The 12454-nt window shown below is 42.7% G+C and overlaps 1 protein-coding gene across 5 annotated transcripts in view; it reads left to right on the top strand.

Moving 5' to 3' along the window:
- Positions 1-6037, top strand: part of LOC145359851 (uncharacterized) — a 69261-nt gene extending 63224 nt beyond the window's left edge. For all 5 annotated transcript variants that reach the window (XM_080214650.1, XM_080214652.1, XM_080214651.1 and 2 more), the window contains one exon: positions 1985-6037. In XM_080214650.1, coding sequence (XP_080070776.1) covers positions 1985-2049 — 65 coding nt within the window. In that variant the 3' untranslated portion in view covers positions 2050-6037. The remainder of the gene's footprint in view (positions 1-1984) is intronic.
- Positions 6038-12454: the final 6417 nt, after the last annotated feature.

Genomic DNA, 12454 nt, shown 5'->3' with positions numbered 1-12454 from the left:
CTGCTTAATTTGTAACCACAGGCCTTGAAACATAAGAATATCTAAGCAGAGGATAGTCCAATTTGGTGGCATGATGGGATGTTCAGAATACTGAAGCAGGGAGCCTGAAATATGGGCGGATCCAAAGTTCCTCATGCTTCCCCAGATATTCCCCTCATGATCCCAAATTGAGGAAGTAGCCATCCCTCTGATCAGACAGAATTTGTGGGAAGGGAAAGACAGTTAATGGGAGAGATTCTCTGCCACCCCGACCTCCCCCAGCCTTCTGTTTCCCACCTGTGGAAGGCAATGTCCGGTTTGCTAGTGGTTGGATTTTCTGGACCCATTGCAATCAATGGGATTTCCCACTGATGTCACCCCAGGCTGCCATGAAACCGGCAAACGGGGGTGGGCGGCTGGCAGGACCGGAGATTCCCGCTGGCACGATTGGCTGAAGAATTCCAGCCAATGTTTCAGGCCAACAGTGTTGACAGTTGGCCATTTGGGGGGTAATGTAAATTTTGTTTCTGTCTCTGCACTTTGCTGCTTGGTACGCTGAGGATTCCCCGTTTCCAACAGCCTTAACATTTCACTTTTATACCTTTTTTGTTTTTTTTTTCATTGGTCAGTACTAACAGTCGATGATTTCCACATTGTTGATTTACAATTGAACAACCTGAAATTACAGTTTGGTCGCTCCGACCGCGAGTGATCAGTGTTTGATTTGTGCTCAACAATACACCACTTACTCAGGTCTGAAGGGCCCCTTTTGCGAGTTCCAATTTCATGTACCCACCAGGTAAACTATTTTGCTCCATTGAAGAACCATGGAATTTTGACAGAAATATCATGCAGCCCTAGAATCGGAGGACTGAATTTTCCGGTCTTTTCCGCAGGCGGGATGATCCAGTCCCAATTGTGCACCAACCCCACCCCCCAACCCCCATAGCATGGCCAGCAAACAACGCAAACCGTCATTTATGTTGGTGGGACTGGAAGGTCCCACCTCTTGCCAGTGTTGAGCCACCTCCGCTGCTATAAAGCCCACCACGGGAAGGATGGTAAGTCCCACCCTGAGCTTGTCTCTCATTATGGTGACAGAATGCAGAATCTTGGGTTAGAAAGTTCGAAATACGCTCCAGTAGATGATGTCAAACCAAAAATGGTTATTTATTACACAGTTAGTATGTTAATCCATTTGCACATATTTTCCATTGATGTTTAACCTTTTCAAAGTGATCCTCTCTCACTTGTGTTGTTCCCTTATTGAGGGGTGGCACCGCTGCCTCACCATGTCAGGGACCCAGGTTTGATTTCCGGCTTGGGGGTCACTGTCTGTGAGGAGTCTGCACGTTCTCCCGTGTCTGTATTGGTTTCCTTCGGGTGCTCCGGTTTCCTCCCACAGTTCGAAAGACATCCTGGTTAGGTGCATTGGCCATGCTGAATTCTCCCTCAGTGTACCCCGAACAGATGCCAGAGTGTAATGATCAGGGGGTTTTCACAGTACCTCCGTTGCAGTGTTAATGTAACCCGATTTGTGACAATAATAAATAAACTTTTTTAAAAAAGATCCCCTTTGCCAATTGATCACTTAATCGGCCTGAGAATAAACTCGGTTGATTTGTCAACCCAATCTCTGGAAAGACTTTTATGTCAACTTGATCTGATATCTCAGTTAGGACTAGGAAAGGTTTGTAAAGAATTAGGATCAGAGAATCATACAGTGCAGATGGAGGCCATTCAGCCCATTGAGTCTGCACTGATCACAATCCTACCCAGGTCCTATCCCCATTACCCCATGCACTCACTCCAGCGAGTCCCCCTGACAATTTAGCATGGCCAATCCACCTAAACCCGCACATCTTTAAACCAGGAGCACCCGGAGGAAACCCACACAGAATTGCAGTACTAATTATCACATCTGTTGGTTACGTAGTTTCCATTTTTTAAAAAAACAAACCATTTATATTTTAATGTTTAGTATTTATTCTTTTTTTTGTTTTAGGTTCGACATTTCTGTTAAATCTGCTTGCTGTGGCCGTTTGGAATTTTCAATTCATTTCATTATAGGACAGCAAGAGTTGCCTGAATTTTTTTTTCTGAGAGAGCATTGAAAATATACAATTCATTGAGAGAAATTTCAGTAGTTTCAAATGACATTCAGGATACAATATTTAGAAACTGAGCAGGAGATTTAATATAAATTCAAATAAACCAAAAGAGGCTTGGGAAGACTGGCATTTATTTCTGCTACCTACTGTCTGGTTGAAGTGTCACACGTTAAATATTGAAAACAGGATGCATTGGCGCATATATTGGACTTGAAAGGGAATCTTATCATCTATTTAACCTGCTGAATTTAGTGTATTCCAACAATATTGTGAATTGAGATATGCAATGGTTCTGTTTCCGAACTTAAACACCATGACGAGAAATTCTACTTAGCTTTGTATGTTGAAGCTTTTATCTGATTCCATTCCTGTGAAGTGCCCTGAGATGTTTTCACACATTAATATCTTTGAAATGTTTCCTGCATAAAAGTAAGTAGGACCAGAACATTCTGCTTCTGCAGTTAGGGAGGCACAGTGGTTAGCACTGCTGCCTCACAGTGCCAAGGACCCAGATTCAATTCCGACCTTGTTTGCACATTCTCCCGTGTCTGCGTGGATTATCTCTGGGTGCTCTGGAGACTGGGCATGCAGTTTCAACGATAGCAGGTTAGGTGGGTTCACCATGCAAAATTCCCCCCTTAGTGTCCCAAGATGTGTAGGTTGGATGGATTAGCCATGTGGAGGATTACAGTGATAGAATGGGAGTAAGGTACTCTGACAGAGTCAGTGTAGGCTCGATGAGCGGAATGGCCGCCTTCTGCACCAAGGAATTCTATGAAGTGAAGGAAGGGGCAGATATAGCTGAGAATTTGTGGATTGGCTTCAGGACTCAAATCTGATGCCTTCCCAACTCCACTGGAAGTGAGTCCTGGGCATGAAAGCCAATGGTTGAACTTCCCCTGCCCACTGAAGTCCATTAAGTGGTCAATTATGACAGCTTAAGGCCCTCTTCCTGCCTCTGCTGCAATCATAGAATTCCTACAGTGCAGAAAGAGGCCATTTAGCCCTTTGAGCCTGAACCAACAACAATCCCACCCAGGCCCTATCCCCATAAGCCCACATATTTACCCTGCTAGTCCTTCTGACACTAAGGGTCAATTTAGCATGTCCAGTCAACCTCACCTGCACGCTTTTACAATCCTCTCAGCTCTGCCAACATGTGACCTGCACAACTGAATGTGTGTTCCTCGATCTGCATTAATATCTGCCCGATCGAGCATGATCATGGCAGCCACTCCCCCGCCCCTGCTGTCATCCTCTCACCCGCAAGACTACCCTTGCTCCCACCCCCAAAGGCACCTACCTTTCCATGTGGACTGCACAATTCTGGGAGTCCAGGGGATTTTGTTCCGGCTGCAGCCGTGGCTTCTTGTGTAGCACCGCTGAGTCGGAGTGGCTGGCAGCTCTTGGCGGGCAGGAAGTCACCTTCCAAGGCCCTTGGCCTGGATGAAGGCTTGCTGCTGTCCACTTAACTGCCCGATGGACAGAAGATGCAGTGGTACCCCCTCCTAAGTGTCAGCGTAGTTGACTCACAGCTGGTTCAAGCAACAAGTGAGACACCCACTGAAAATACTTCTGATTCAAACAGCTTTAAATAATTGGCTTTAAAGTGGTGATTCCCTGAGGTTGTGAAGAGCGTTATGTAAATCTAATGATTTCTTTGTGTTGCCTCTGTGTTGAAATGTGAAATTACGATTTTGGAGACTGAATTTCTTGTAAGGTTTCTGAATGATTTGAAGAGAAAGTGGAATGGTTTCCATGGAATGCAATGTGTATTTTGTTTCCTTTTATCTCTCTTTGGGCTCTGCCGTTCTTTTCTAGTCAGTTCCCTCTAATGGAAAAGATTTATTCATTTTACAACTTCTGATCTAAAAGCAGTCGGTGCATTATTGCTGGAAAAGGCTATCTCCTTTTAATTAAGAAACACACAGAAGGAAAAGCTTGAAGATGCCACTGAGAATCAATCACATCGACAGGTTGGTTTGTGGAGGATGGGAACTGCATTAGATTTATGATACGATCAGATTCACAATTGGAGTGTGTATTAGATTGAAGGGTAAATTGAACCTATCCAAATCAACAGGCTAAGTGAACTGGAGAAAGGGAGTGAAGACGAGAGTTATGTTGTGGTAGAAGGGAGGAACGGGAGAGTATAATGGATGAGGGGTTTTTTTTGGCTATGAGGAATGATTGAATAAACTAGGATTGCTTTCACCGGAAAGACAGAGGTTGAGGGGAGACCCAATGGAGGTCTACAAAATTATGAGAGGCATAGAGAGGGTGGATATACAGAGGCTTTTTCCCAGGGTGGAAATGTCAATTACAAGGGGGCACAGGTTCAAGGTGAGAGGGGGAAAAGTTTAAGGGAGATGTGCGGGGGATGTTTTTCACACAGTGAGCGGTGGGTGCCTGAAACGTGCTGCCAGAGGGAGGTGATGGAAGCAGGCACATTAGTAACATTTAAGAGGCAGCTGAATGGGTACATGAATAGGGAGGGAATAGAGAGATACAGACCGAGTAAGGGCAGAAGGTTTCTTTTTAATTTAATTAGGGCATCATGATCTGTACAGGCAAAGGGCCTGTTCCTGCGCTGCACTTTTCTTTGTTCTACTCGTGGGATCTGGGTATTCCTGGCAAGGCCAACATTTATTGTATATCTAATTGCCTTTGAACTGAGTTGTTTGCTAGGCCATTTCAGAGGGCATTTTAAGAGTCAACCACGTTGCTGTTGGTTTGAAGTCACTTGTAGGCCAGACCTGGTAAGATGAGTTTTTGCAAGAATCGACATGGTCATTATTAGACTTTTATTGAATTAAAATTCACCATCTGCCACACACAGTCGGATTCAAACTCGAGTCAGCGGAACATTACCCTGGATCTTTGGATTGTTAGTCTAGCGACAACACCACTGTGCTACCACCTCCCCATCAGGTTATTAGTTTCCCATTGATTATTTAAAGAATAGTGAGGAAAAGAACAGACCAAAATGGCTTCCGTTGAATCATCTTCCTGTCAGATTAGATGTTACCGAGAAAAGCATCTGAATATAATAATGAAATTGCATTTTTAAACTGGGCTTCATGACTTCTACTCTTTGCTGTTGTGATCTGTACTGACTATATCAGCGAGGTTTAATGATCAATGCAAGTGTGATGGTCACGTCTCTCGCATTCGTTGACATAAGGTGGGGTGATGTTAGTCAACAGCTGTGAAAATTGTTCAGGCAGTCACATCTGCCAGCTGTCTGTGGTTTAATGTCAACAGATGGAATTATAATACTGAGCTGCTGGCTCCAGTTTAATCGAATAAGCTCGTGCGAGTGCTACATATTCTACGATACAAGTAGCCATTTATGTTCTTTTCCAACATCCTGTTGAACTGTGACGTTTGAGGCAACTGCACTTCCCATCGGATTCATTCTTTTGCATAGTTCCATTACTTTCCCTTCAAAGACAATGCCAGCAGCTATTTATACACACTACATTTGAACAGGAAATAATATGAAGAAATTATCAGACAGCATTATCTAACCAAAGACTGGGCGGTGCTTGCAAGGAACGGAAAATAATCCATCTGTCTTACTCTAAAGATCTTCTTGAAACAGTTCTATTTTGTGAATCATTTTGTACATCTGCATGCTGCCTGAGCATTTTGCGATGATCAAGATTTAAATTGTGCCTTACTTAATGTATGAAAAATTCCATGTGTGACATGTTATTCTTCAGCTGTTTTGGAAACTCTATTATCTGATTAACCTTGGGATTTCTGACTCCTTTTGGTATCTGTTCAGAGTACGTTGGCCAACGAATGTTCCAACTCGGTAGATGTTCATTAATAATTTTTCCCAAGGGACATAATTATTGAAATAACATTACAGAGAATAAAAAGTTGAGTTTCAAAGGCTTTGTACAAGAAAAGGTGTTTTTACATTAAATGACTATAGAAGATGGCATTAGTCGTTTCTCCCAATGTCCATAATATTCACAAAGGGCCTGATTCTAGCTGCTTCAGAAGAAGCTGTTTGAAAGCACGTGTTGGCTTGGTTTCTGGTCCTCTTAAGTGACCACAACTTTTGTGTTTTGTCCAATCAAAAGCTTCAGTTTTTTAAAAAAATTTGCATGGTAAGTGGTCATCAATGGCCGGCCCAGCATTTATTGCTCATTTACCACCCTTGAACTGAGTGGATTGGTAGGCCATTTCAGAGGGCGTTTGACAGTAGACCACATTGCTGTGGGTGGAGAATCATATGCAGACCAGACCAGGTAAAGATGGCAGATTTCCTTCCTTAAAGGACATTAGTGAACCAGATGTAATTTACAACAATCTGCAATGGTCCTTGTTATGAATGTCTTTCGCCAAGGGTTCTGCAAGAAGAACTATGAAGTAGGCCTCATGACTTAAAGACTGGGATCTCTTTGGGTGGGATTTTCTGGCCACGCTCGCCCCAAGATCCCACCCGAGGTCAACAGACGTTTGCCTGGTCTGTCCCCCTCTCGCTATGATTCCCATGACAGGCAGGAGAGGAAAGTTCTGCCCTTTATTACGGGTGTGCACTGTCCACAGTCAAATCCTAGATTGCTTAAGCAGGCTCCACAGTGCCGGGAGCTAACCCCATGGGCCATAGGGTCTCAAAGACATGCTAGTTAGGTGCATTGGCCATGCTAAATTCTCCCTCATTGTATCCAAACAGGTGCTGGAGTGTGGCGGCTGGAGAATTTTCACTAACTTCATCGCTGTGTGATTGCAAGCATACTTGCGACAATAATAAGTAAGCTAAACCGAAACATTGTCTGCACACTTAAAGGAGGAGCACACACCCCAAATTCCCAACATACATATATCACAGTGATAATTAGACATTTAATTACAGACTTGAATTAAAATTTCACAAACTGCCATGGTGAGATTTGAACCCAAGTCACCAGAGGATTACCCTGGTTCTCTGGATCGCTGCGCCAACGCCCCTGGAGAACTATAGTGATGTCACAACAATATGTACATGTGCAGAAAATAGCTTTCTCTCACTCTCTTCCTGGTCCCAGTTGTTATCATAGGAAAACTGAAATAATGGCACCACAAGAGATAAAATGAACAGGGAGAACATGATTGTGATGTTGACATGGTAACATCTCCGGATACAAGATTAACAACAGCAAGGTGAAAGGGCTGAAAGATGTTATTTTTAACTGTGTCTGCATGTATCTTTGGTAATAATCGCCCTGTAATGGAGGACTTGTGGGAAGGTAGTACTAATGTTCTAGTAATATTCAATGACTATTTCATGAAGTAACATTCTTAATTTGATTCATTCTATTAAAAAAATGCTTGACCAGGCTGTGAAATAAGACCGTGTTTGAATGTCTGAAACAGTGCGGGCAAGAAAAGGTGAAGCAATTAAACAACTCATTCTGTCTTTACAGAAGAAGACACAAATAACTTCTCAGAAATGCTAAGGAACCAAGGGTCGAGCAAGAAGGAAAATTGAAGGAAATTAGTATTAGTAAAAAAGATAGGGCTGGAGAAATTAATTGGATTGGTCACTAAAGGAATCGGCTGTGGAAGTAATGGATGCATCTGGCGTCATCTTCCAAAATTTTGTGGATTCTAGCATAATCACAGCAGATTGGAGGGTGGCAAATGTAACTCCACTAATTTAAACTTTTAGAAAGCATGTGATGAAGTCCCACGGTTTGATTCTGGCCTTGGGTGACTGTGTGCAGTTTGCAAATTCTCCCCTTGTCTGTGTGGAGTTTGGGTGCTCTGGTGTCCTCCCACAGTCCAAAGATGCATGAGATGGATTGCTAAATTGCCCCTTAGTGTCCCAAGATGTGTAAGTTCGGGGGATTAACAGGGTTAATGCACAAGGTTGCAGGTATAAGGTGGGGGGGGTGAGCCTGAGAAGGTTGCTGTTTCAGAGAGTTGGTACAGACCCGAGGGGCTGAATAGCCTCCTTTTGCAATGTAGACATTCTGGCCGGAATTCCTGCCATGGAATCGGAGCGGGCAAGGGTCTGACAATGGAAATCTCTGTTGACTTTGGGTGGGAATTTCCGGCCTCGCCCGAGAGGGCCCATAAAATGCTGCCCTCTGTAAAAGATATACTTGGCATGGAGGGAGTGCAGCAAAGGATAACCAGACTGATTCCTGGGAAGGCAGGATTGTCATGTAGAAGAGATTGGATGGATAAGGCCTGTATTCAATGGAGTTTAGAAGAATGAGAGGTGATGTGATTGAAATGATAAAATCCTAACAGGGCTGGACAGATTGGATGTATGAAAGGAGGGTCTACAACAAGAGGTCACATGGTCAGGGTATGGGACAGGAAATAAAGAAGGAAATAGACAGATTTCTACACACTAAAGGCCTCAAGAGGTATGGGAAGAGAGTGGGAGTATGGCATTGAGACAGAGGATCAGCTATGATCGCATTGAATGGGGGAGCAGACTCGATGGGCTGAGTGGCCTGCTCCTATTTCCTAAGTTTCAATGGGCAAAATTTTACAGAATGGCAAGGCCATTCTGAGAATTGGCATGTAATTCATTCCTGCCATTCCTGCCTCCCACCAAGCCCACTGCCATTTCATACTGAGTTCCTCAGCTGTGACACATAGCTACTTTCAGTTTTGACACATCTATCCCAAACTACCAGAAGACAGTTGAGTCAATATCCCATCTGAGAAATAGTGTTACCAGAAATATCAATACTGGAGCAACTTTTAGCTATGATACATCTATCCCAATTTACCAGAAGACAGTTGAGTCACTATCCCATCTGAGAAAAAGTCTAACCAGGAAATTAATTAAGTCCAAAAGATGTGCTGGTTAGGTGCATTGTCCATGCTAAATTCTCCCTCTATGTACCTGAACAGGCGCTGGAGTGTGGCCACTGGGGGATTTTAACATAAGCCTACTTGTGCCACTAATAAATCAACTTTTAAGATGCCTTGCTGTGGAAAGTGATTTATTCATGACTCTTACACAAAATCAGCCTGGATAGCATTCTTGCCTATTCACCTCATCTTATCAAGACTAGCCAAACAAGTAAAGTCAAAGTAAACATTGTCCAGAAATTCATTGGAATATCGTGGGAAAGCACTGCCAGAACACACTACACTGTGGCCCTAGTCTCCTCTGCTGCTGAACACTGTTCTGCCTTTTATTCATTCGTGGCCAGCACTTACTGCCTGTCCCTAGTTGCCTTTGAGAAGGTGGCAGTGAGCTACCTCTTTGAATCGTTGCAGTCCATCTAGTGCAGGCACATCCACAGTGCTATCCAGGAATTTAACCTCACAACAGTGCAGGAATAGTGATATGGTGGCAAATCAGGATGGTGTGTGGGTGTGGTTTGGGAGGTGTGTGGTGGTCATCCCCCACTTCTGCCACGCTTGTCCTTATAAATGGATAGGGGTTGATGTTTGGAAGGTGCTGTTGAAGGAGCCTTGATAAGTTGCTATAGTGTATTTTGTCTGTGTTATGCATGTTATATATATGCTGCTAGTAATGTGCATTGGTGGTGGAGGGAGAGAATGTTTAAGGTGCCAACATTGCAGGTTGCTTTGTCCTGGATGATAATTTTCTTTAGTATTGTTTTAGCCACACTCATCTGGGCACTACTTCATGGTCTTGTAGCTGTCACACAAAGATCATGGAAGTGCATTAAACACTGCCACAAAGACTGTGTCAGGGATGCTCAAGTGGTTCTCATTGCTGCCCCACATTGCCCTACCTGTCAAATACCACAATCACATCATGACTTGTGAGATGAAAATAGTTATGAATAATATCATTCAACCCATTCACCAAGATTTTAAAAATCCAACAAGGATTTGAAATCATGCCAGCCATTCTGGATAAGCAGCTAATATGTCTGCTACTGGCATTGACCCATTGTCCAAAAGAAGGACCTGTGGGCCAAGAACCAATACCTCATTACTGATCCAATACCCAATGGTAGAGGTCTCTGATTGACTTCGCTTGAAGACAGCGGACAACATTCAACTGATTTTGCACAGATCACAGATGTTGTGGCCAATTGCTCCATAAGTGGAAGATGAGGTTGACTTGAAACACAATTGGGAGCATCTCACATGAACCCTTCCATGAAGTTCTGTTGTGGGACAGAATTCTCTACTTGACACCTGAGAGGGCCATCAAATGATTGGATATAATAGACATCCCATTAGATATCCCGTTATAAGCTTTCTCCATCATCCAACAGTAATTGTACTGTGGATGACAAGTAAGATTACGTTTTACTTTAGTTCTTTGTTTGTTGAAATAACTGCATGAAGAAAGGAAGGGATCATAAATGGAACATGAAGAAGATAGGAAAAGAAGAGAAAGTATTAAAACAGTAAAGTATTCAATAAACGTAAGTAATAAGGAAAAGTAGACCATGCTAATTGCCAAATTACTTCCACTAAAGATAAATTTACATGGTAGAGGGAACAAGGAAGCCACATACTGCTTGGAACACATGAGTCTGGATGGGGTGGATGAGAAAGTGAGATGGGATACAGATATACAAATCAATACAAGTAAGCAAATGATTGCATAAAAAGAGAAATGGGGTTCATTTCTAATGAAAAAAATCACTTCCCTGCTTTTGAATTCCATTAAAATTGTATTGAACCTCAGTTTGTCCAGTCTTGGAGCATCATGTGCAGTTCTGGTCTCCATAATTATATTTCCCACCCCTAAATGGGCACAATGAGGTCATAAAACTCCCCCTAGGTATGGCCTTGCATCATATGACCAGCAGTGGTTTAAAATGGCAGCTTACTACCACCTTGCTAGGGTAATTAGGAATGGGCAATCAATACTGGCTGAGCCTGTGATGCCCATAAATTTTGAAAGATTTTTTTAAATGCAGTGTTGCTCGTCTGGTTATGTTGCACCAAGAGCTAAACAACTGCTATGATATGAACTGGAATCTAGTTAATTCTGGAATAATTTTCATTCTTTCAGAATGAACAAGATGTCAACAGCAGTTACTTTAGAGTCATAGAGTTTTACAGCATGGAAAAGGCCCTTTGGCCTAACTTGTCCATGCCGCCCCTTTTTTAAACGCCTAAGCTAGCCCCAATTGTTCGCGTTTGGCCCATATCTCTCTATACCCATCTTAACCATGTAACTGTTTAAACTCTTTTTCAATGACAGAATTGTACCCGTCTCTACTACTACCTCTGGCAGCATGTCCCAGACACTTGTGTAAAAAAAATTACCCCTCTGGACCCTTTTGTATCTTTCCTTTCTCACTTTAAACCCTTTAGTTTTAGGCTCCCCTACCTTTGGAAAAAGATATTGACTATTGAGCTGATCTATGCCTCTCATTATTTTATAGACCTCTATAAGATCACCTATAAGCCTCCAACACTCCAGGGAAATAAGTCCCAATCTATCCAGCCTCTCCTTATAACGCAAACTATCAAGGCCCGGTAGCATCCTAGTAAATCTTTTTTGCGCTTTTTCTAGTTTAATAATGTCCTTTCTATAATCGGATGACCACAATTGTGCACAGTATTCCTAGTGTGGCCTTTGATTTCACATTGGTTGGGATTAAGTCAAAACAAAAGTTTGTTTAACATTACGTAAAATTGAGATCTCAGAAACAAGTCACAGCCTACCGGACTAGGCCATTTTTGCCCTTTACAAGGCTCCATCTCTTAACGCTATTTCAACTCATCCCTTCAACATATTTTCTATTTATTCCCCCTTGTAGTTAGCTTCCCCTCAAAACTATCCATCTTATTCAACGCAGTCATGCCTTGTGACATCAAGTTCCACATTTTAATGCTCTTTCGAATAAATAGTTCTTCCTCTTTGTTGTGAACAATCTTTTATTTATGATTCGTACTGTTGGATTCCCTTCATTTATATTGTGATAAATGTGCTTGCAGGTTAAAAGCCACCAGCATTTCAAAAGGTATTTCACACAACGTGAATCCCAGTAATAAGATTAGCAGTTGTAGACAGACCCGAAGAATACATTGTCTCGCTAACAGGTAGACAATCGCACTATCCAGGGAAGGCAAACATATGTTAATTGCTCAGAACTACAGCAATTGAGGGACAAGATGGCACAGACACAGAGAGAAACATCAAAGGGAAATAATAGAATAATTGGCATCCTTTTCATGGAAGCGAAGAGGCAGTTTTCATCCAGCAGTTTGAGGGGCAGATTCCACTTAGCAGTCCGTAAACCAGTTCCAGCGAGTAGACCAGAAGCAAGAGTGCAGAAACTTTTGTTGAGGCAGTTAAAACCATATCTTTGGTGAACCAGGAAGAGACCTTTCCCAGAATAACTATTCACTTCTGTACAGTGTGCTGACTATAAGCTGGTCTTATTGAATTGGAAGTTGTTTGA

The sequence above is a fragment of the Carcharhinus amblyrhynchos genome, chromosome 29 (genome assembly GCF_965287045.1).
Source record: "Carcharhinus amblyrhynchos chromosome 29, sCarAmb.v2.hapA, whole genome shotgun sequence".
NCBI classification, from domain to species: domain Eukaryota; kingdom Metazoa; phylum Chordata; class Chondrichthyes; order Carcharhiniformes; family Carcharhinidae; genus Carcharhinus; species Carcharhinus amblyrhynchos.
Note: the sequence above shows the minus strand (reverse complement) of the source record. Positions and strands in the feature narration are given on the sequence as shown.